The sequence below is a fragment of the Palaemon carinicauda genome, chromosome 3 (assembly GCF_036898095.1).
Source record: "Palaemon carinicauda isolate YSFRI2023 chromosome 3, ASM3689809v2, whole genome shotgun sequence".
NCBI lineage: Eukaryota > Metazoa > Arthropoda > Malacostraca > Decapoda > Palaemonidae > Palaemon > Palaemon carinicauda.
This window is the reverse complement of record NC_090727.1, coordinates 125,680,220-125,692,364: the sequence shown is the minus strand read 5'-3', so window position 1 is coordinate 125,692,364 and position 12,145 is coordinate 125,680,220. Positions and strand designations below refer to the sequence as shown.

Below are 12,145 nucleotides of genomic sequence, written 5' to 3'. Positions count from 1 at the left end.
TATAGCCAGGGATATTTCCTCCAACTAATACCAAAGGCCCAAAGACTCTATTCAAGACGCAGGCAGGGCTAAAATTACATTGCTCTTCTCTATACAGCGAGAACCTATGTTTTCCCCTTTACCACATTGGATATTTTCGAGCGAACGTCTACATATTTGTGGTACTGAAACCAATACCTAGTAAATAGACTATAAAGATCAAGTACTGTGGATAGGATTTTGGATTTTAGGGTTTTAAGAAAACAATTTTTTCTAATACTCTTGGGGTCATTTTAAAATAAATTATTATACAAGTAAACAAATAGGCTATACATGATTTTGCAATTTTATAAAAAAAAAAAATTATGGGGGCAAATGTGTTAGAATTTTAAATGTAAACGGAAACATTGTTAATCGCAAGATGGTATGCATCCACGAATGTTCTTCTATAACCTGTGTGACACCAAGCCTAACAAGACACTTGGATCTATTCATGAGATGACCGAGAGGACGGACACTTGAGTTTCAAGTCACCATTGCGGATAGCAAAACATTTGAACGTTTCTCAGTGCGTTAACATATTGAAAACAGTTTTCAGTTAAGCAGTTGACGACGGACGAAAACAATAGCGAACCCGAGTAGTTGATAGAGGCATTTGACCGTGAATATCGAAAAACAAAGCCATGTTTACCTTATAAATGTCCTCACTGTTGACTTTCAACTGCCAGATACAGTATATTTTCTCCCCATTGTTTTGTCAACAACAATCTGATAACTGAGGCAAGTGGCAACTTCAAACCACACAAGCTGCGTAGCCTATTCGGATTTAACAAAACGAAACGATTATGTAACAATCATCAAACCTACAATTTGCACATTTTTTTTATAACTTCTTAGAAAGTTAAATAACCCATTACTAATGTAATATACGATTCATAGCTGAAATTTGAAGGAATATCATACACCACCATTGGAAAATGAAGAATTCATTGTGTTAAAGGCATAAACTGATACTTATCTTTAATATAGTTACTAACCACGATTCGATTATGACAGAAATTAGTACTTTGAATTAATTATTTAGTTTAGATTCATTAAAAATTCAAAGCAATTGAATTTGCGGCCAACAATTACATAAATGAAAGTAAAGTTAAAGAACATTTACATAAGTTTATTAGCGTGTTTGTAAGCTTGAAAGTGCTGAAGTGTAAACAGATTAACAGAAACTAAAGAACCAATTAAATTTGGCTGTATAAAAACGGCGAGACAAAGCTTTACAATCCCTGATAATGGAATGTCACAATTTGTTTTTCTCCAATTCTATACATTTCCGGATCCTATCCTGCCAACAGGTGTGGCAAGGACCAAGGCCTTGGCAAGAACTCGCTTATGCTAATTGCCAAACAATCATGATGGTTACAGTAATCATAATCATCATCACGAGTGACTGCTTCAATTCTGATAAATCAATAACAAACAAAATGCCTTTTATTAGTAAAACTGATAACGATTACGTTATCGCCGGTATCGAAATCTTCACTGTAAACGCCTAAAAATTTTATACTGCAGTTGGAGAAACATGCATTCCACCTAAAAACAAATATCAAATTACTATATCATTGTCCGATTGATAAAATATAATACAAACACAAGTGCAAAAAGGACTAATATAATCGAAGCCTCCAGCAAACACTGCAAACAAAAATCAGTCCCTAAACGATTGTTAATGTGCAATAAATATTCCAAATACGCCAAATTATATAATTTTGGATCCATGAATAAACTGCATGAGTGATTCCTAATAGGGCTGTAGCTTAATTTGCCAACAATCTACAAAAACACCGAGACAGGTTCCAAAAGGACAAACTTCGTCAAATTGTGTGAATACTTGATCCTTCACTGCATAATACAGGGATGTGACAGTGGAAATTAAATGCCGGTTATTACGTTTATGCAATGACCAACTTAATACCTAAAATGTCCCGTACACTTTCCCTTCATTTGAATATTAAAAAATACAATGTCTGATAGATGATCACAGGCCTACTGACCCAAGAAGCCTTGTATCTTATACAATCACTATTAATATTCAGACTATGTACCCTATATATGATCCTTTCTAGATGAAATAGATTCAAGTAAATTAGTACTTAATAGGCTACGACGTTCCTAAATTAGCATTTAATGTGTTAAATCCAGCGACACGAGTTTTAAAAACAACTGTCAAGAGGAAAAAATACAAACATAAAATATCTGAAAAAAAATTAACATAGTTAAACCTTCTTCTAGTGAAACCGTGGTATAACCTCGCAACGACCAGAGACAAAAGCAAAATTTCAAAAGCAAGTCAGAAACAAAATGAAACCGTTCATGGACAAACTATAAATAAAATTAAGAAGCTTAATATATTCTTTTTTTTTTTTTTGCGTAAAAAATGGCATTAAATGTATGACTAAAACATTGCTTTCCTGCATCACGGTCGACATCGTAAAATAACTAAAATATGAGGTACGATGTAAATTACAGTAATCATTAGCGAATGACTTGTCAGTTGGAATAAGTACTTATATATATATATATATATACATACATACATACATACACATATATATATATATATATATATGTATATATATATATATATATAATATTGTATTCCTCATTTTGCTTCCAGATCAAATATATCTCTTCACAGTTGATAACATCGTTCAGCGTTTATACAGAAACAGTACTGTATGGGCTAAAGAAGTGTACAGTTGACTTCATTAATTCTGGTATACTTCACGGGAAGCTAAGGGGAATTTTCTCAGCTGTACAGGTAATGTGTTCAGCAAAAGATGAATTGTTAGCAACACTGCCTGTTAAACAAATATGCTGCGCTTGTAAACTGGTGACGAAAAGAATTTTTTATTAATTTTTGTGAAGCACTGTAACGAAAAATATTGTTATTTGCTTAACAGCACTTTAAAAGATCAGTTTCTCTTTTGCTAAATACAGATTTACAAGCTACAATGTACAGTTGGCTTCATTAATTCCAGTACACTAATGTCTCATCAGCTTCCCGAGAAGTGTACCGGAATTAATGAAGCCAACTTTACCACAAGCTTTTGCCGGGAACATACAAGAGGTACGGCCAAACGTACACAAATTTAACACAAGATACACCCCTTTCTTTCACTATAGAGAGAGAGAGAGAGAGAGAGAGAGAGAGAGAATCGATAATCACGGTGAATTTTTACCTAAATTTTCAGAGAGAGAGAGAGAGAGAGAGAGAGAGAGAGAATCGATAATCACGGCAAATTTTTACCTAAATTTTTGGTTACAATATCTCTCTCTCTCTCTCTCTCTCTCTCTCTCTCTCATAATAAATTACAATCATGACTTACTTTTCAAGTACATAAAATAATTACTTCAAACACCCCACCAATAGGAGCTTACTGGTGTACCAGCATCCACTATTACTTATCCCAAGTGTTATGTGCCAAACTATAAACACGGCAGCATCAAAAATAGACACGATGGACAATAGCATGAAAACAAGCTAGCAAACCACAAAATCTTTCTTTCTACTCAAATATTATTTACTGTGGAACGTTTGTGACTAATTTTCCGATATTCATTAGCAAGTCTACCAGTAAAGTACAGTACATGTACTGTAATAAAAGCCTAAAGCAATACCAGTAACTAGGGTACAATGAAGACCTGACAAGACTAGATAAGTTCTTGCACACTAACACGAAAGAGAGCCAGCCTATGCAATGTAGCAAGTCCAGGAACCTCTTAATTCACTATCAATTTGTGCCTACCTGCATATGCATACTCTGCCCAATCCAGCCTATCATGTGACAGAAAATTTGGCAACGGGTACAATGATAGCTGGTGGTTCAGAATATGTAAATCAAATACACACAGGTAATAAAGTTCGTTGTATACAGACCATGAAGCTATTAAATACTTATCAAAACTAAATAAAGTAGTAGAAAACTCACACTATCAATTTGTACTTGAAACAGTATCAATGTTGCTGCGCGCGCGCGCGCGCGCACACACACACACACACTCTCTCTCTCTCTCTCTCTCTCTCTCTCTCTCTCTCTCTCTCTCTCTCTCAACACAATAAAACAGCAAATAAAATACTGAGGAGATACTTCATTATTAATACAGACCTCTAATTCTTATTTACCACAGATGGGGGCAAAAATACCAAATTTCAATGAAATACTATGAATACAATGAAAAGTATTTAAGATAATTTATAAAAATGGCCATATAAATCGAATAGTATATAGCTAAAAAAAATTGTTTGGAAAAAAGAAAAAAATAATCTATACATTTCTAAAGGAATAGTAATTGCATGAAACCATACCATCTGGTAAGATAGGGATTACTACTCGATCAATGCTACCATATAATTTCTAAGACAAACACATACATAAAAAATATCACTGGCCAACTAAGTAAATAAATACACAGGTTGCTTCCAAGATAAAATTAAAAATAGTCCATTGTCTAATTACTCATACCTATCATTTAAGAGTTTAAACTTAGATACAGTAGTGATAGTAAAGTTTCAATGTTCAAAGATAACCTAAAAAAAAATTCAATAAAGTAGGATCCAACACAAACAGTTTCGTTAGCCAAAATTAATCTTTTTAAATACTGAACAGTCAACAGCTTCCTCAGACACATTCCAAAATAAGAACACTCCCACCTGGCCAGATATACATATTATTATCATTATCATTTCTATAACTAGCTAAGTTAGAATCCTAGTGGGAATAGCAGGATACTACAAGCCCTATGCCTACAATAAAGAATACAGTATAGTCCAATGATTAAAGGAAACAAGGCTATAAATATGACAAGTTTGAAAGTAATTTACATTTTCCCTAACTACACAAACCCAAGTCCTTTATATAGGATAGATTTACAGCGAAGCTCGAATACACTGCAGTTGAAATTTATAATGAGTGTAAACAACCGACTGGTAGTTACCTGTCAGTAGGGGGGAAGCACCGTCAATCGCACACGCACACTGGCTCACTGACAGACCACTTTGATTGCAGCTGGGACTTGAGGGATTGCGGATGGCGGGTAAATTTGAGTAAAGAACTAGTTTTGTAGTTAGGAAAAATACAAATTAATTTCCAATTTGTCATTCGTTCTGATGCTTGTAAAAATCCTCGTCTTTTACATAAGAGACTCATCCTTAGGGGGGAGGAAGTCCCTATTCCAACTGGCTGGAAAATTTACCCCAGGATACCCATCCTCAGATGCTAAGTACTAGCAAGAGTGTAGGATCATTACACCTCGTGTTTCAGTGGTTTACTAATACCAAATCCCCACGGCCTGTGTAACAATAGGTAATGAGCAGAATTACTCTTGTAACTTTAAACAGCTTCAAGTAACTGGTTGGCATACCTTTGCCATAAAAATATGGGTTTGCCTAATTACATCATATTTTTCCCTCAGAGTGAGAGGCCAACACCTCTATAATCACCTATAGAATAACTACATCCTGAGTGGGACTTACCTGCAGACAGAACAGATCCAGCTGACAGGGTATCAGATGCTGTTCCCAAAGAGAGGGGAAGGTGAAGGAAAAGACTGACATATAACTATCTGGAGCTAATGGTCCTGTGAGAGGAGCTAAGGTAGCTATACTACCTGCTGTGCAGCAATAACAGGTCCTAAATACTTATCTAGAAACCTGTGAATTAAGTTTTGTAGATAGTGGGCTGTGTAAGTGAATTTCAAGATGCCTGCTTGGAGAAATTGTGCCATATATTCTTTCTGAACGCTAGGGTTGTACTGATACCCCCAAACATCATGTGCTTTGATTTGCATCCCCCTTACAGAGAAAGTTAAAAATGGATCAACAGAAGGTTTATGACCTATCTTATCCAAGCTAAAATCGTATTCTTTGTCTCATACTTTACTCTTCCCGTACCAATGAAAGTTGTTGAATGTGGGGAAGACCAGAGCATGTTTGCTTGAGATAGTGCCTTAGTGCTCCAACAGGACACAAAAGCAACTGATCAGGAAGACTAGATCTGAAAAGAAGAGAACTTAGAATTGGGAGGCAATGGGTTCTGGGTCTTCAATATGAACTCTGGGATGAAAGAGATTGAAACTTGCACAAAATTCTTGAATGAGCAATGTCTGAAGAGACCGTGCAACTCACCAAACCTTTTGGAAGAGCTCAGAGCAAGAAAAAAAAATTTTCAAGCTAGGTTTCTATCCATAGCAGACAGCAACAGTTCATATGGAGCCCCTTTTAAGGTACGGAGAACCTTAGTCACATTCTAGGGCAGTGGTTTCCCTTCCGACAGAGGGCAAGACTGTTCCAAGCTTCGTAGGAGCATGGACAATTCCACAGAGGAGGAAATAACTCCTTTCAGCCTAAAGGCCTGGCTCATAGCTGAGCAATAGCTGTTCACTGCTGATGGTGCCATAGCCTCTGTACCATGGTCTTCCACTGTCTTGGGTTAGAGTTCGCTTGCTTGAGGGTACAATAGGGCACGCTGTTCTGTCTTGTTTCTCTTCCTCTTGTTTTGTTAAAATTTTTATAGTTTATATAGGAGATATCTGTTTTAATGTTAATCTTCTTAAAATTTTACTTTTCCTTGTTTCCTCTCCTCACTACACTATTTTTCCTGTTGGAGCCCCTGGGCTCATAGTATTTTGCTTTTCCAACTAGGGTTGTAGCTCAGCAAGTAATAATAATAATAATAATAATGAGCATGGTTTTTCTCCCGGAAGTAAAGCAAAAATTCGGCTATCAAGGGTATAGTGACTCCAAGAGGAAATACAGCCCTTCTACAAAACCAACCATAGAAGATGGCTCACTTAGCCTAGTACACTGAGGCCAAAAACCTCCTGAGGTATCCAAAAAACTGTTTCGCAACTTTTCGCGAAAATCTGAGATGTTTTGAAAGATGATGTTGGATAACCTGGGCACGAGATTGGCATACCAGGTAAGGTGGGGGAGGCAATTTTCCAGGAGTTTCCATGAGCAGTACCTGCGGCCACTATGCAGCAATTAGTGTCGTGTTGATGTTGGGAGTTACCCATTCCCTATTGAGTATGCCCCTTATTAGGCAAAAAAGTTGAAAAGCATCAACATTGAGGCAGCCTAAAGATGTTGAAAAGCGACAACATTGAGGCAGCCACAAAGATTTTGTAAAACGTCCTTGAAAGCCACTACCGGATCTGGAACCAGTAAGCTTGTCAGCTGCCGTGAAACAGTATCTCCTTGTTTATTGATGTATACCACTACAGTGGTGTTGTCACTCATCAATAACAAGTGGCTTGTCAGGAGAGGACAAAAGTGTTGCAAGGCTAGAAGTGCTACCTTGAATTCAAACACGTTGATGTGAGCCTGACTGTCTTTGTCTGGCTACTAACCTGACACAATATGCTGCAGGTGTACTCACCACCCCTCCTTTGATGCATCAAACAGTTTTAACTCTGAAAGAGGAGAAGGGGGGAGCTCATGAGGAGATTGGTTTCATCTTTGCTCTTCCCCTACCAAAACTTGTTTTTTGGGGAGATCTCAGTTCTGAGACCAATGTCCCTTCAGTTGCCACTAAATGGAATGCATCCATATATGCCTATTAGAAACCAGATGTTAGAGATACACAAGGTGCACTAACAGCCTTTACCACTAAAGTGCTTGCAGCAGAGGATGTCACAGGAAGAGAAGCGCAACCTGCAGCATACATGCTAGACGATCTTGTGGTGGGAAGACACTTTCACAGATCGTGTCTATCTTCATTTCGAGGTTCAGTAGATTAAGCTCTTGTCTACGTGAGAGAATACACTTCTCTTGATTTACTACAATCATCAGAACGCAACAGAACGATAGAAGTTTGTCTCGGTAAAGAAGGGTCTCCAGAGACTGCAACAATATAAGCCAGTCGTCTAGATAGCGTAATAGACATAGTCCATTGGCGTAAGCCCATACTAATATTAAAGTGAGTACCTGAGGAGTTGTCGACAGACAGAAACAAAGCACCTTGAACTGGAAAATTCTGTCCTGTATGACAAACCAAAGATACTTCCTGAAGGTATGATTTACTGTGCAGTACTGGAATCCAGAAGTATGTATTCTTCAGATCTACTCTCATCATACAGTCTAATGGCCTGAATGCTTACCTGATTGTAGCCACTATACACCTATACAAGAAAGGATTGACTGAAGAAAAATGGGGATCGTTGATGACCTCCTAGAGAGTGCTCTTCTCCCTTATTGTCTGGACTTCCACCCAAAAGGGTAAGATTCTCCATCGACCCCTGACGAGAGGATGATGACTTTATCGGTGAAGGAATTAAAGGAGGGAGAGAACTGATGAACGGGACACGGTACCTGTAATGAAGTACAGCATGTCTACCGCCCACCGACCCTTCCCATGATTTAACCACCTCCTCCGTATGGGTTGCAGACATTCCACCATTAGTGGTACTGTGAAGGGATTGGCACCCCCTCTAGATGGGACGTTGATCTCATTTCTTGCCTCCTTGTTTCTCGTGCCCTCAGCCCTACCTGTTGGAAAAGGGCTTTTGCTGTTGCAGACCCAATCTGGAGGCAGATTGAGCAGAGCAGGAATGTCCTTTATTGTCACCTTATTTGCCTGCCTTACTACAAGTGAAGGTTTCTACCGGCCAGAGGTAGAAACAGCTTGTGGTTGTCTCGGTGGAGGAGGGAGTGTTGACTATCCTTCTCCCCTTCTCTGCAACCGCATCTACATCATCCGTCGGGAACAAGGTGGGACCTTTGACAGAGACATTTTGGAGATGCAAAACCTACCTTCGAGTGATCTCTGAAACTTGGGAGGCCACGGCATTGTGCCTCTTAAAGACCCAGGAGGCCCAAAGATGACAATCATTACCTGACCAGTGGGCCACCCCGGAAGCTGCCTGGAGCGTCTTCGTGTCCATGTTCTTCATATTCAGAGCATGAGACACCACAAAGATAACTGGTTGAGAGGCTAAACAGTTCAATGGCATCCTGTTAGCTAATGCTGACAACGTAGAGTCACAAAGCCATCTTTCTCCCCTTCGCTGTCAAAGGCAGCTGAGGCATCAATCGAGTCTAAAGTCTTCCCTCTTTGGAGCGGTTCCCAGCTGGTAACGAGTGGGGTCAAAATCCGAATAAGATTCCCCCTCTTCCCTCTGGCAAGGAGAACAGGAACTAAAAGAGCCTTTTCTATTGCCTTTCTGATGAGAGGGTGGTACCTACAAAAGCTGAACCACCCTTGAAGTTCCGGGGTAAATATTCACACGGACAGACTTATTCTTCGGACTGTTTTCAGGTCTTTACTATCCCTACGCTAGGGTCATCTAGGATAGAAGGAAGGAGGATGATGTACGCTCTTTTATTCTTCAAACCATTTGTGTCTAGTATGGAGAACCACAACCCTGGAACTGGTCTAGGGTTCCCTTGTACCTAAACCAAGATTAAGTTTCCCTGAGCATCTTCAGAGACTTGTACATCGTCTGTAACTCAATAGCAGGCGCACGTGTGGTGTGTGTGTGTTGGCGCGTCAGCACTAGTTCCGTGATAGAAACCTGTGGTTTTCTAACTATCTCTTAATAAGAATCCGCTGAAGCATAGCATGCAGCAGGTGGGTGTGCTGCACCAGCAGCAAGTGCTGTAGGTGCATGCACTGAGGTAGCTCACTCACTGATGGTTGATGAGCGTCGCAGCACCCGCCCTCCCCTCAGGGTGAGGTTAGAGTTGAGATACCTGGTGCAAGTGCACAGGTAGACAGCTGCGCTCAACAGCATTAGTGTTCCTACAATCCACAGCGTTTAATGACTCTCCTACATCTCACACTCATCTAAAGAGTCAGGAGAGAGAGCACATCCGTAGATGTATCCTAGGTGCCGATAATGAGATAGCTCTGAATGAAGATGAGCCAAAGGCATCTGACAGAAGCAGACTCTCTATACTAGCTAGTGGCCCCTGCCAGTGCCCCACCAGCCTGTCCTTGGAGGGCCCAAGGAAGAGCACTGTACAAGAGACATAATGCATTCAACTGAAAATCAGGCTTACCTCGGGAGGAAGGCTCCCCCATTTCTCTAGGGGAAACAGGAGAGACTACCTGCCTCAAGGCTTGCCCCAAAGTTAAAGGCCCTTCACTTTTACCCAAACATCCCCCAAAAGGATGTCGAAGGGGTACAGACAGGAGCATACCAGGGGAACAGGAGAGGTCGGGATTTCTTTGACCTCGAAGATGATCCCAAAGGCAAAAAATCCCTTTATCCTTTCGTCTTCCTTCTCCTGCCATACTCTTCCCACTAGGTGGATGGCCACTGCTGACACTCGTCGTAGATTGAGTCCTGGCTGCAGGCGTGTCCTTTGCAAACAGAGCACAAAAGGTGAGGATCAGCTTCCCTTTTACAAATAAAGGTGTCGCACTTACAGCCTGACATCCCTGGGTATACCCAAATATCCGCCATCCTCACCACAGCAAATACACACCCAAACACGTTGGAAGAAGTAAAAAAATATTTGTGCAAGCCAACACTCCAGAGGTGGGAACGTTTGTTCAAATCAACTGGTAGAATAAAAGTGGGTTTGTCAGTTAGCCAGCAGGGGGTGTTGTGCTTCTCCCGCTATCGAAAGGTAACTACCAAACGGTTTTTACACCTTGTTAACAACTGTGTACACCTGCTTCGCTGTAAATCTATCTTATGTAAAGAACAAAAGTTTCTGTGTGTTGAAACAAAAGGGCATTAAATTGGAATTATCAATGAAAACAAAAATAATAAGATAAAATCAAAAAGAAAACGTGAAATATTTTCAATAAGAGTGACTACCTCCTAGGCATACAGGGAGTGAGGTCTAGCCAAGTGGCACTGTTTCTCTTTCTTTAGATTTGTTTTGAGGGAGCAGCTGACTGCAAAATAAGCCTACGTTGATAGATGGGGTTATGTGGAAATAAATCGTTCTACAGTATAGCACAATCTAGGCTCTGGGAGCCAGAAATAAAGAATGCATTACTGTATCTTCAAGCACTTTTTTATTTTTTTTTTTTTAAGAAAGAAAAGGGTATTATTCTAGATAACTAACTGAAAAAGAATGCTCCAATTTCTCTTTTATTATAAACACTTCTTAAAATTTTGTCAAGTCATAAGGAGAGGCTGTGAACTTAGTACTGTATCTCCTAAATATTATGGTAGCTGTGGTATATACAGTAGCTAGTACAAGCAACACTAACCTGACAAGCTACTTAAGGCAATGGAACAGTTAATTCATCCAGAGCATAAAAACATTTCCACCAATCACAATATATCAACTGGTATGCAGACTGTGGGTGGGCCTAAACAACAAAATACAGAACTACCAAGTATTATTTTCCTGTTACAAGGAATTAAATGTAAAATAATTCTCTAAGAGTACTGCAATACTTACAGGAAATGGGTGAGAATTTGGTCGACACTGGAGAATGGCTCGTGCCGTCATCTTGGACTCTGTAATAGGGGGGCCACCCACCGTGGGGGGGACCAAAGTACGACCACCAACAATGTTCACCATCAAACCTAAAACACACAGGCCGACTAATAACTTCCCCCTTGGACCCAATCAGTTCTGAGTATGCATCTGTCTAACAACACTTGAAAGATGATGTGACAGACGCAAACTACAGGTGGTAGTCATAGTGAGATATTACCAATTTTTCATCGAACGATTTATTCACAGGGTCATATCACTGGTTAATTGTTTCACTATTTATAGACATCTCTCAGCAGTAACACTTCACATAATCACTAGTAAATCCATTTCCTGCTGGTCTTAAAAAAGACCAGATAAGAGAGACTTCCTTTATCATTCTACATCTTGTATTAATAGAAGCAGGAGCCAGACATCTCAAGTCCTGGAAAAAAAGGAGGAATGAAATTAATTATTTGCATTTAAAAATTTCACAGAAGATTCAATGACAAATTTCAATTACAGTAATACATAAAATAAACCATCAATGTTACAGTCACTATTACACAAAGATGGCAATAATTAGGAATACATTCCAACTACAGTATTGTACTGTAATGTACCATTTCCTAAAAAGTTGTATACAATAATAATAAAGTTTCGTGTAACAGACCAATAAAGAACTACAATGTCATTGTGGAAACACATTTACTGTGAACTCAGTCACAA

General features: G+C 39.3%; 1 protein-coding gene across 1 annotated transcript in view; it reads right to left on the bottom strand.

Moving 5' to 3' along the window:
• The window catches only part of Slmap (Sarcolemma associated protein), a 173,869-nt gene that overhangs the window by 139,232 nt on the left and 22,492 nt on the right, over positions 1-12,145 (bottom strand). The window contains exon 2 of the mRNA XM_068366299.1: positions 11,399-11,861. Within this exon, the coding sequence (XP_068222400.1) occupies positions 11,399-11,521 (123 nt within the window). The 5' untranslated portion in view covers positions 11,522-11,861. The remainder of the gene's footprint in view (positions 1-11,398; positions 11,862-12,145) is intronic.